The sequence below is a fragment of the Oncorhynchus clarkii genome, chromosome 9, assembly GCF_045791955.1.
Source record: "Oncorhynchus clarkii lewisi isolate Uvic-CL-2024 chromosome 9, UVic_Ocla_1.0, whole genome shotgun sequence".
Taxonomy (NCBI): Eukaryota; Metazoa; Chordata; class Actinopteri; order Salmoniformes; family Salmonidae; genus Oncorhynchus; species Oncorhynchus clarkii.
In genome coordinates, this window is record NC_092155.1 from 4,121,622 (window position 1) to 4,135,658 (window position 14,037).

At 45.4% G+C, this 14,037-nt stretch overlaps 2 protein-coding genes across 3 annotated transcripts in view; one reads left to right on the forward strand and one right to left on the reverse strand.

The window, feature by feature from the left end:
* LOC139415775 (tetratricopeptide repeat protein 39B) overlaps positions 1 to 5,775 on the reverse strand; it is a 46,452-nt gene extending 40,677 nt beyond the window's left edge. Inside the window, exon 1 of one of the 2 annotated variants that reach the window (XM_071163862.1) lies at positions 4,961 to 5,775. In XM_071163862.1, coding sequence (XP_071019963.1) covers positions 4,961 to 5,005 — 45 coding nt within the window. In that variant the 5' untranslated portion in view covers positions 5,006 to 5,775. The remainder of the gene's footprint in view (positions 1 to 4,960) is intronic. The other variant, XM_071163861.1, reaches the window with a different exon arrangement.
* LOC139415790 (phosphatidylcholine:ceramide cholinephosphotransferase 2-like) overlaps positions 1 to 14,037 on the forward strand; it is a 742,387-nt gene that overhangs the window by 180,040 nt on the left and 548,310 nt on the right. The window lies entirely within an intron of this gene.

The window sequence follows — 14,037 nt, forward strand, 5'->3', positions numbered from 1 at the left end:
CTCCAATTACATTGAATGAACTACAGGACAAAATAAAATCCCTCCAACCCAAAAAGGCCTGTGGTGTTGAGAGAGTACACAGTGGCAGAATACCTGACCACTGTGACTGGCCCAAACTTAAGGAAAGCTTTGACTATGTACAGACTCAGTGAGCATAGCCTTGCTATTGAGAAAGGCCGCCGTAGGCAGACATGGCTCTCAAGAGAAGACAGGCTATGTGCTCACTGCCCACAAAATGAGGTGGAAACTGAGCTGCACTTCCTAACCTCCTGACAAATGTATGACTGTATTAGAGACACATATTTCCCTCAGATTACACAGATACACAAATAATTCCAACCTTGATAAACTCCCATATCTACTGGGTGAAATAACACAGTGTGACATCACAGCAGCAAGATGTGTGACCTGTTGCCACGAGAAAAGGGCAACCAGTGAAGAACAAACACCATTGTAAATACAACCCATATTTATGTTGATTTATTTTCCCTTTTGTACTTTAACTATTTGCACATCCTTACGGATGTCCCTTTATGTAACTAGGGAGATGTGCGACACATACAGACATAATGACATTTGAAATGTCTTTATTCTATTTCAACTTCTGTGAGTGTAATGTTTACTGTTAATGTATTGTTTACTTCAATTTGTTTATGATCTATTTCACTTACGTTGGCAATGTTGACACATGTTTCCCATAGCAATAAAGCCTTTAAGCTGAAATTGAGAGAGAGAGAGACACACACTTGTGTGTAATGTTTCCAGTTCATGTCTGATTGTTTTGGTGTTTGTTGTTGGGTTTCTTCACTTGGCCATGTAAACCTGTTCCCATGCCAATAAAGCCCTTTGACATTCTCGTTGGTTCACCTAAGACAGCTCCCCACTCACACCCATCCAGTCCCCCCCTGTCCAGCTCCCCACTCACACCCATCCAGTCCCCCCCTGTCCAGCTCCCCACTCACACCCATCCAGTCCCCCCCTGTCCAGCTCCCCACTCACACCCATCCAGTCCCCCCCTGTCCAGCTCCCCACTCACACCCATCCAGTCCCCCCCTGTCCAGCTCCCCACTCACACCCATCCAGTCCCCCCCTGTCCAGCTCCCCACTCACACCCATCCAGTCCCCCCCTGTCCAGCTCCCCACTCACACCTATCCAGTCCCCCCCTGTCCAGCTCCCCACTCACACCCATCCAGTCCCCCCCTGTCCAGCTCCCCACTCACACCCATCCAGTCCCCCCCTGTCCAGCTCCCCACTCACACCCATCCAGTCCCCCCCTGTCCAGCTCCCCACTCACACCCATCCAGTCCCCCCTGTCCAGCTCCCCACTCACACCCATCCAGTCCCCCCTGTCCAGCTCCCCACTCACACCCATCCAGTCCCCCCCCTGTCCAGCTCCCCACTCACACCCATCCAGTCCCCCCTGTCCAGCTCCCCACTCACACCCATCCAGTCCCCCCTGTCCAGCTCCCCACTCACACCCATCCAGTCCCCACTGTCAATCTCCCCACTCACACCCATCCAGTCCCCCCCCTGTCCAGCTCCCCACTCACACCCATCCAGTCCCCCCTGTCCAGCTCTGAGAGGATGCTAATAATAGCATGATAGTCACTTACATAAAATCGTGACAACAGCCTACACACACACAGAGAGAGAGAGAGAGAGAGAGAGAGAGAGAGAGAGAGAGCACTCCGCCCCCCGCCCCTCCTGAGGCAATGTTTTACTGTCTAGATCAGATCGATGGTTTCTACAAAACGACATCACCCAGGCCTGTTAATCAGACAGCTTTTAACAGTGAACACATTCTCTCCCTGTCCAGCACACACACACACACACACACACACGTGTCACCAATAAAACCCTCCTAACAGTGGGGCTGTAGGGTTAATGGTATGACTGAGTATCAGGATAACTAGATCACAACAGCTGAGCCCGCCGCAGGTTAAATAAAAACATAATATTACACATTTAAAAAAATAGATTAGAATAATTTTGTTGCTGTCCAATACACAATATCCTCCATTTCTCTCTCATCTCAAGGTTGCCGTTTACATATCAGTCAGTTCATTAACAGATGATGATGTGTCACAAGGACATTCTCTCAGCATTACACACACACACACACACACACACACACACACACACACACACACACACACACACACACACACACACACACACACACACACACGAGCTGATTTGTTCCACCACAGGTAATGGGACACTACTAACTAATTGATGAGGACTGACGCTGGAGTCTAGTGGTGTGTGTGTGTGTGTGTATGTGTGTGTGTGTGTGTGTGTGTGTGTGTGTGTGTGTGTGTGTGTGTGTGTGTACAGTGTGTTTGTGTTTCCAGTCCCCATTCGAATGGAGTCTGTCACTATCACTTTATGTCCAGCAATGAGTGTGTTGATAGCATACTGACAACTTATGATTAACTACTGATGACTGACTACTGATGACTGACTACTGATGACTGACGATTGACTACTGACAACTGATGACTGACAACTGATGACTGACAACTGATGACTGACTACTGATGACTGACGATTGACTACTGATGACTGACTACTGATGACTGACTACTGACGACTGATAACTGACTACTTATGATTAACTACTGATGACTGACTACTGATGACTGACTACTGACGACTTATGATTAACTACTGATGACTGACTACTGATGACTGACTACTGACGACTGACTACTGACGACTTATGATTAACTACTGATGACTGACTACTGATGACTGACTACTGATGACTGACTACTGACGATTGACTACTGATGATTGACTACTGACGACTGACTACTGACGGACTACTGATGACTGACTGCTACTGACTGACTACTGATAACTGATAACTGATGACTGATGACTGACTACTGACGACTGACTGACTAATGATGACTGACTGACTACTGATGACTGACTGACTACTGATGACTGACTACTGGCTACTGATGACTGACTACTGATGACTGACTGACTACTGATGACTGACTACTGACGACTTATGATTAACTACTGATGACTGATTACTGATGACTGACTACTGATGACTGACTACTGACGACTGACTACTGACGACTTATGATTAACTACTGATGACTGACTACTGATGACTGACTACTGATGACTGACGATTGACTACTGACAACTGACAACTGATGACTGACAACTGATGACTGACAACTGATGACTGACGATTGACTACTGATGACTGACTACTGATGACTGACTACTGATGACTGACTACTGACGATTGACTACTGACGGACTACTGATGACTGACTGCTACTGACTGACTACTGATAACTGATAACTGATGACTGACTACTGATGGCTGACTGACTAATGATGACTGACTGACTACTGATGACTGACTGACTACTGATGACTGACTACTGGCTACTGATGACTGACTACTGATGACTGACTGACTACTGATGACTGACTGACTACTGGCTACTGATGACTGACTACTGATGACTGACTGACTACTGATGACTGACTGACTACTGATGACTGACTACTGGCTACTGATGACTGACTACTGATGACTGACTACTGATGACTGACTGACTACTGATGACTGACTGACTACTGATGACTGACTGACTACTGATGACTGACTACTGATGACTGACTGACAACTGACTGACTACTGATGACTGACTACTACTAACTGGCTACTGACTACTGATGACTGACTACTGACTGACTACTTATGACTGATGACTAACATTGTCACTTTCAAATGCACTGTACCCAGAACACAGATTTAAAAAATAAATAATAGCCATTTTTTTTTTTACGTTTAATTTTTCAGAGTATGTATATTGGAGTGCCACGGCAGGAAACTACAATATGTAGCGAATTTTGAACAGAAGTGTTGATAGGGCAGGACTGTTGTGCGGCAGGTAGCCTCGTAATTAAGAGCATTGAACAAGGCAGTTAACCCCACTGTTCCTAAACCGTAATTGTGAATAAGAATACATTCTTTAACTGACTTGCCTAGTTAAATAAAGGTTAAATAAATTAAAAACATTAAAATGCAATGTAGCGAGTTCAGAACGTAACTTATAGAGAGCCAAGTGACTTCCGAACTGCCAGGAACTTCCCGAAATAACCCGCTGTGTTGCGGCTCGGGGGCATTTAGTCTCAATCCAGCCGTCTGTCTGTCTGCTGGAAAACGCGAGCCACGTCACAAAGGGTCTACCGGGATATTTAAGCTAAATGCAGTTTTTACGCTACTGGCTGGCTGCACAACAAACATGCAATTACGTAGACTGTTTTATTGGGGCTCCCGAAGGCACTGCATTTCAGTGCTAGAGGCGTCACTAAAAAAACACCCCGGTTCGAAACCAGGCTGTATCACAACCGGCCGTGATTGAGAGTCCCATAGGGCGTCGCACAATTGGCCCAGCATCGTGCGGGTTTATCCGGTGTAGGCCGTCATTGTAAATAGGAATTTGTTCTTATCTAACTTGCCTAGTAGGCCCAAGACAGACACACAGAATGATAAGGAGGAGAATGTATGTCTGTAAGAAACAGTAGGCTATTGTGATAATGAAGAGTGTAACTTAATTGTAACTCTTGTACAATAGACCATGTCTTTTCTAACTAGCTAATTTACTAACAGCAACCGTTATGGTCACATAACCTAATCTTCCGCGAGGTAACTATGTAACACAGTGTAATAGGATAGCCCGTGTCCAATTATGTCCATATAAAAACGCATTGGGTGTGAGAAATGCGCTTTACAAATGAAATGTGATTATGAATAATAATAGTAGGCTACACAACTAGTCAACAACAGAAATAACCTTGTAGCCTACTTCCGTATTGAGCAATATGACCGTATCTAAACCAAGACAAATGCAGACGAGAACACAGCCATAGTTTAAGATACATCATCATCATCATCATAACCCATGTCCTCTTCCTCACCTCATCGTCGGCGTTATTCCCAGATCCGTTCCCGACCTGGGCCATGGTTCGCTGGGTAGAAGGCTAGCAGCAAAGCCAGTAAAGGACTTGGACTGGTAACAAACTTAGGGCTTCAGCAGGAGTAAAAGGCTAGATATTCATTAGGTCAGAAAATTATTTCGTTTAGGTCCAGCTCTCCTTCTCTCTCCCTCGGCGGTGAGTGTCTCAGTCTCTGTTCAGACAGAGACTGTTTTTGCCTGGACGGTTCGTGGTTTAGCCAGCTGCTGCTTTCTCTCTGCGGAGCCTTTCCTTTCGCGGGATACACACTCCCAGGAACGCTCAACACCGGTCCGTCTAATGACAACACAACAGGAAAACCGTTTCCACCGGGGCAGCCCAGTCCGTCCTGACTACACAGCCCTCGAGCCTTTCTCCGGTCAATCACGGAAAGAACGAGAAAGCCCTCTCCAGGTGTCACGTCAGCAGTCAAGAAACTGAAACAGGATATAAGGCAGCGCGCAACCGGCCGTTGAGATATCAACAACCCCGGTAAAAGCCGGCATTTAGCCTATTTCTATCAACCCGCGCCTTACTCACTCTCTGCTGCATATAGCCTAGTCTAGTAGATAATTCATGTATATATGTGAATCGGTCCTTCTCATTTGAACGTTTATTCAGCCTAGAAAAATAGGCCCAGAGAGGACAGTCGCCTATAGACTATACTAACCTTTGCCGTGGCACGGTTACGGTGTTCCCGTATCGACTCAACGGTAGACTCTGGACGCGATCATTTTTAATAAATGTGCCTCGAGTCCAAAAGCGACGCACCACGACACGCATGTGGCTCTACGTGCCTTTATTTATTATACGCAGAGGGGGTTTGGCCTGAGAATCAATGCAGATGAATAGTCACGCACAAAATCATATTTTCTAAATGCCAGTTAATTATGATCCATAATAAAAATACAGGTTCCTAGGATAAGAAGTGGATACCGTTCTTATTCCCTCGGTGTCTGAATGATAGCCTATGGTTGTTGTACCCTACTAAGTTATGAAAAATGTACCGGATTAATATTGGTCTTTTCACTGTGTGCGCATTGCGCGGAAAATTGTTCTGGCTATGTGGCAAATACAAATCGCTCCTCCCCTCCCACTAGTCAGTGGTCATCTTCACATGCACCACCCAAACACAGCCACTAGAGGGAGGCAAGGCGCTCTCACGACCTCTAAGCATCTGGAGAGAGACAGAGAGAGGGAGAACTATCTTATCCTGGAATATACAAGGTCAGAGGTCATCTGCCTTTGGTAGGTTTCTACACTACTTTCTGCTAAAGTGCAGGAACCCAGACTTAAATCAAAGAAATGGGAAAATACATACATTGTCATCCTACAAGAAACATGGTATAAAGGAGACAGATCCACTGGTTGTCCTCTAGGTTACAGAGAGCTGGTAGTCCCATCCACCACACTACCAGGTGGGTGGTATAGAGGAGACAGACCCACTGGTTGCCCTCTAGGTTACAGAGAGCTGGTAGTCCCATCCACCAAACTACCAGGTGGGTGGTATAGAGGAGACGGACCCACTGGTTGCCCTCTAGGTTACAGAGAGCTGGTAGTCCCATCCACCAAACTACCAGGTGGGTGGTATAGAGGAGACGGACCCACTGGTTGCCCTCTAGGTTACAGAGAGCTGGTAGTCCCATCCACCACACTACCAGGTGTGAAACAGGGAAGGGACTCCGGTGGTATGCTAATTTGGTAGAGAGCAGACCTAACTCACTCTATTAAATTAATCAAAACAGGAACATTTTACATCTGGCTAGAAATTAATAAGGAAATTATGTCAACATGTACTAACTAGTCTGTGGTGACCTAAATGTCAGAACCGGACAAGAACCTGAAACCCTCAGCACACAGGGGGACAAACACCTGCCTGGAGGTGACAGTATTCCCTCACCAATATGCCCCCCTAGGTACAACTATGACCAACAAAAACGGGCACAACTCCTATAGCTCTGTTACATCCTGGGTATGTACATAGTCAATGGTAGTCTTCAAGGGGACTCCTACGGTAGGTACACCTATAACTCTGTTACATCCTGGGTATGTACATAGTCAATGGTAGTCTTCCAGGGGACTCCTACGGTAGGTACTCCTATAGCTCTGTTACATCCTGGGTCTCTACATAGTCAATGGTAGTCTTCAAGGGGACTCATACAGTAGGTACACCTATAGCTCTGTTACATCCTGGGTATGTACATAGTCAATGGTAGTCTTCCAGGGGACTCCTATGGTAGGTACACCTATAGCTCTGTTACATCCTGGGTATGTACATAGTCAATGGTAGGCTTCGAGGAGACTCCTACAGTAGGTACACCTATAGCTCTGTTACATCCTGGGTATGTACATAGTCAATGGTAGTCTTCGAGGGGACTCCTACGGTAGGTACACCTATAGCTCTGTTACATCCTGGGTATGTACATAGTCAATGGTAGTCTTCAAGGAGACTCCTACAGTAGGTACATCTATAACTCATCTCTTGGCAGTAGTACTGTGGACTACTTTATCACTGACCTCATACGACAGACCATGTATTCACCCGGCGCACCCTAATTCACAAACAAACAAAACCAAAGTCTTCTCATGCTTTGTTGATTTAAAAAAAAAAAAGCTTTTGACTCAATTTGGCGAGGGTTCTAGAACAGTCTGCAGCACCCGGCCTCACCCTACTAGAACCTGAAGTCAAAATGTTTTACTGTTTGTTGATGATCTGGTGCTTCTGTCACCAACCAAGGAGGGGCCTACAGCAGCACCTAGATCTTCTGAGGAAGATTCTGTCAGATTTGGGCCCTGACAGTTAATCTACCCCGGCCTAAACATCAGTGTCACAGGTAACTTCCACAAAGCTGTGAACGATCTGAGAGACAAGGCAAGAAGGACCTTCTACGCCATCAAAATGAACATTTACAGCCTACCGAGTGGCACAGTGGTCTAAGGTACTGCATCGCAGTGCTAGCTGTGCCACTAGAGATCCTGGTTTGAGTCCAGGCTCTGTCGCAGCTGGCTGCGACCGGGAGACCCATGGGGTGGCGCACAATTGGCCCAGCGTTGGCCCGCAGGGATGTTCATTGCGCTCTAGCGACTCCTTGTGGCGGGCCGGGCGCAATGCACGTTGACACAGTCGCCAGGTGTAACGGAGTTGTCTGTAAGTTGCGTCTGGCTTCCGGGGTGGATGTGCATTGTGTCAAGAAGCAGTGCGCCTTGGTAGGGTCGTGTTTCGGAGGACGCGTGGCTCTCGACCTTCGTCTCTCTCCCCAGTCCGTATGCGAGTTACAGCGATGGGATGACTACCAATTGGATACAATGAAATTGGGTAAAAAAAAAAATGTTTTAAAAGGAACATAACATTTGACATACCAATTAGGATCTGGCTAAACATACTGGAATCAGTTATAGAACCCATTGTCCTTTATGGTTGTGGAGGTCTGGGGTCCCCGCTCACCAACCAACGATTCACAAAATGGGACAAACACCAAATTGAGACTCTGCATGCAGAATTCTGCAAAAATATCCTCTGTGTAAAATACCAAATAATGCATGCAGCTCATAATTAGGACGATTCCCGCTAATGATTCAAATCCAGAAAATATTTATAATAATTTAATATATATATATATTATAATATAGAATATCATTTAATTCTACATTCTGCTATAACTGATTCGACAAAGCCTTCACCTACGAACCTGGAGAAGAGTCCCCTCAGAGCCCCAGGACAGCAACAGAACTAAACACAATCAAATCATGAGATAACAAAAAGATAATTACTTGACACATTGGAAAGAATTAACAAAAAAACAGAGCAAACTAGAATGCTATTTGGCCCTAAACAGAGAGTACACAGCGGCAGAATACCTGACCACTGTGACTGAACCAAACTTAAGGAAAGCGTTGCCTTGCTATTGAAAGAGGCCACCGTAGGCAGACCTGGCTCTCAAGAGAATACAGGCTATGTGCAACACTGCCCACAAAATGAGGTGGAAACTGAGCTGCACTTCCTAACCTCCTGACAAATGTATGACCCTATTAGAGACACATATTTCCCTCAGATTACACAGATACACCAAGAATGAAAGTAAAAGTGAAATCCCACAGAGTGACATCACAGCAGCAAGACGTGTGACCTGTTGCCACAAGAAAAAAGGGGCAACCAGTGAAGAACGAACACCATTGTAAAATTTCAACCCATATTTATCCCTCTGTGAGCTGAAGCACAGCTGGGTCATGCAACAAGACAATGTTTGGTTGGAGTCATTGCTGCCACAGTAAACTTCCTCCACAGAGACGTGAGAGACTGGTCCACAACTACAGGAAGTGGTTGGTTGGAGTCATTGCTGCCACAGTAAACTTCCTCCACAGAGACGTGAGAGACTGGCCCACAACTACAGGAAGCGTTTGGTTGGAGTCATTGCAGCTTAAGGAGAACCAGAGATTCAGGGGGACTTTCTCACAGCTCTGTATCAGTCAACAGTCCAAACGAGGGTGTCTTGTCCTGCTCCTGAAATCTGCTCCTGCATTCATCCCATCAGCAACAGAGCATCGGGGAGGTGCAAGTCTGACATCAATGTGTGAAGCGCAATTACAGTTAAATATGGTCAATTTCAGAACTTGTTATACAACATAAACATGGTGTTGACACCAGTGACGGTCGTGTCGTTTACGATTAAGAAGGACGATACATTTATTTATTTAATGAGCCTGGCCTTATTTCTATTACAGCATACTGGATGATTCACCCGGGTTACTGTCATTCATATTCACCCAGGTTACTGTCATTCATATTCACCCGGGTTACTGTCATTCATATTCACCCAGGTTACTGTCATTCATATTCACCCGGGTTACTGTCATTCATATTCACCCGGGTTACTGTCATTCATATTCACCCGGGTTACTGTCATTCATATTCACCCGGGTTACTGTCATTCATATTCACCCGGGTTACTGTCATTCATATTCACCCGGGTTACTGTCATTCATATTCACCCGGGTTACTGTCATTCATATTCACCCGGGTTACTGTCATTCATATTCACCCGGGTTACTGTCATTCATATTCACCCGGGTTACCGTCATTCATATTCACCCGGGTTACTGTCATTCATATTCACCCGGGTTACCGTTATTCATATTCACCCAGGTTACCGTCATTCATATTCACCCAGGTTACTGTCATTCATATTCACCCAGGTTACTGTCATTCATATTCACCCGGGTTACTGTCATTCATATTCACCCAGGTTACTGTCATTCATATTCACCCGGGTTACTGTCATTCATATTCACCCGGGTTACTGTCATTCATATTCTCCCGGGTTACTGTCATTCATATTCACCCAGGTTACTGTCATTCATATTCACCCAGGTTACTGTCATTCATATTCACCCGGGTTACTGTCATTCATATTCACCCGGGTTACTGTCATTCATATTCACCCGGGTTACTGTCATTCATGTTCACCCAGGTTACTGTCATTCATATTCACCCGGGTTACTGTCATTCATATTCACCCGGGTTACTGTCATTCATATTCACCCGGGTTACTGTCATTCATATTCACCCAGGTTACTGTCATTCATATTCACCCGGGTTACTGTCATTCATATTCACCCGGGTTACTGTCATTCATATTCACCCGGGTTACTGTCATTCATATTCACCCGGGTTACTGTCATTCATATTCACCCGGGTTACTGTCATTCATATTCACCCGGGTTACTGTCATTCATATTCACCCAGGTTACTGTCATTCATATTCACCCGGGTTACTGTCATTCATATTCACCCGGGTTACTGTCATTCATATTCACCCGGGTTACTGTCATTCATATTCACCCGGGTTACTGTCATTCATATTCACCCAGTTCAATGTAACAGTGATGGGTTTAGGTTACTGTCATTCATATTCACCCAGTTCAATGTAACAGTGATAGGTTTAGGTTACTGTCATTCATATTCACCCAGGTCAATGTAACAGTGACAGGTTTAGGTTACTGTCATTCATATTCACCCAGTTCAATGTAACAGTGACAGGTTTAGGTTACTGTCATTCACTGAGCTCAATGTAACAGTGATAGGTTTAGGTTACTGTCATTCATATTCACCCAGCTTAATGTAACAGTGACAGGTTTAGGTTACTGTCATTCATATTCACCCAGCTCAATGTAACAGTGATGGGTTTAGGTTACTGTCATTCATATTCACCCAGTTCAATGTAACAGTGATGGGTTTAGGTTACTGTCATTCACCCAGTTCAATGTGACAGGTTTAGGTTACTGTCATTCATATTCACCCAGTTCAAAGTAACAGTGATGGGTTTAGGTTACTGTCATTCATATTCACCCAGTTCAATGTAACAGTGATGGGTTTAGGTTACTACATGATACTAGAATGTTCCCTTTACCCATCATGAGGTTGCTACAAACTAGCCTATGAATGAAAGTTTACAACGTAGGTGCACACAGGTCGAGAGACACATTTGAGAAGACAGAGAGTGACACATGGACAGCCCGTGACATTCAATACCGCCTTTGCACACTCTTGCCTGCACCTACCTGATATAGAGAGTGTAATCACCTAGAAACGTTTTAACCGAATCGACGGAATGAATACACTACATGATCACACGGAAAGATGACTAACAGTCACCGTGTGCTCGGAGTGCGCTCCGTAGGCGTTCGTAAACGCGTTGCGTTCAGAGCGCACCGTGGTCGCTCTGGTCCAGGAGGTTGATCCTCACAACGGATGTCAAAAGCACCCAAGCTAACTGGCCAACATTGACTATCTACATCCAGACACATAATGAGAGAACACCTCACTCGGGACCGTTTGACTCGCCCTGGCAGATCCGGTTAGGCTGTTTTCGTGTTATTCCGAGCGTTGGTGACACCGGACATATTCAACCGGTGTTGAGTGTTTTTAATTCATCACTTATTCCGCGCTCTGGTACAACTCAGACGAGAGTGCCCTGAACTCGGAGTAGACCGCTAGAGGGACTTTTACGCGATATATACGCTATATAAACCATTTTGTTTGTTGTGTGTATAATTCATTCTCGCATCTATGCTCTCTCTTAACCGTTTTCCCTTCGCTTGTGGACTTGTGTGCAAAATACAACAACTGCCTGGGACCAGCTGTGTGGTTGGCTTTGTGGGTTTTGACACTTATGTAGGTGTCATAATAACCAGCCATAAAATATTGTAATGTGTCACAACAGGTCTAATTATGTGTCATGACAGTGTTATGGCAATATAACAGATTATGACCGTGTCATAACGCACTATGACGCTGGTGTTACCCACTTTTGTTAATGGTCTGTTAAAGTTGTTTTGGCAAAGTTAACATGTGTTTCCTATGCTAATAAAGCCCTTTTGAATTTAGCGTGAACAAGAGTCTCACGCTAGTGAGACAAGCTGGCTGCTGCCATAGGTTACCTTGCATCCCATCTGGTCGTGTCTTGACTGCATCAAATGTGGTGTAACGACCCTGGGTTTATAAACGCGGAAATCGACTCTGCCGCACGAGCATGTTTTTACGGCACAGTCGATAGCGGGCCGGACCTCGGGCTCGAAGGTCGAGGGTTCGAGGCCTGCCGTATGTTAAGATGCTACCTACCTACAGTAAGTAGCCAGCTAATGTAGTCAGCTAGGTAGATAATTTAGCAAGTCGAATTGAGTCCATTTTGCTGTGCTTCTCATCCTCGTCTACAACAACTCCATTCATATTCCCGAGTGGCGCAGCGGTCTACAGACACTGCGTCTCAGTGTTAGAGGCACCCTGGTTCGAATCCAGGCTGTATCACAACCGGCCGTGATTGAGAGTCCCCCTAGGGCGGAACACCATTGGTCCAGCGTCGTCCGTGTTTGGCCGTCATTGTAAATATAATAATTTGTTTTTGACTGGACTTGCCTAGTTTAAACAAAGGTTACATATTAAAAACCACTTACCTGTTGGTTGATCATTGTAGCCATCATTTTAATTCCATTTTGTATTGATTAGAAATCTCCCGCTACACACCGCGCCGTTTCTGCTTCGACTGACCGAGAACCAAGCGACAGGTGTTTTAACGGCTGTTGACCCACCCTCACAAAAACTGTCATCAAATGTCAAATCGTTGTATGCTATGTAGCAATGTCACATAATTGTATTACATTTTTAGACAAAGACTTTATTTTAATAAGCCTATTTGTTTTCCTTCAACAACAATAAAAAGCTAGCAAGTAATATGATACTAAACGTCCGTTCAGATATTCTAATAAACGTGTCCATCCCGAAAACACTCAAGAAACCATCGGAATCTCATTTTAAATGTAGAACGGGTTTATTGACCGACTGTGTAACCTGAACTAATGCTCATTTATTGCGTGACAGAACGGCTTTATTGACCAACAGTGTAAACTGAATTAATACTAACATTTTTTTTTTACCAGTGAAAATGACAACTGTAAAACACATCTAAAAAGGTCAAGTGTAACACAAATCTACTCCACAGTGTCAAAACTAAAGTGTGTTCCCCTTTAAAACCATTTCACAGAACAGTACCAACGCCTGTCTGTGTCTCTGCGTGTGTATGAAAACAAGGGTCACTGCAGTTGAATAAGAGGTTCAAATATAATGCTGTCTGTCCTGAATCAGATGACCAGCCAGACTCTTAACTTGTGTGCCACTGTCTGGCCCTGGGGGAGGGGGAGGGGGGGGGTTACAACTATGAGCAGTGTGCTACTGTCTGGCCCTGGGGGAGGGGGGGGGGGGGGTTACAACTATGAGCAGTGTGCTACTGTCTGGCCCTGAGGGGGGGGGGGGTTACAACTATGAGCAGTGTGCTACTGTCTGGCCCTGGGGGAGGGGGGGGGGGGGTTACAACTATGAGCAGTGTGCTACTGTCTGGCCCTGAGGGTGGGGGGGGGGGGGTTACAACCATGAGCAGTGATGGCTATTGAAGGAGATACCCTGAAGGGTAATATTACCAGGCAACCAGACCTGCTTTAGGCAACTAGCCATCTGGCCTAAAGCAATAACCAACTTGGCTACTTACTGC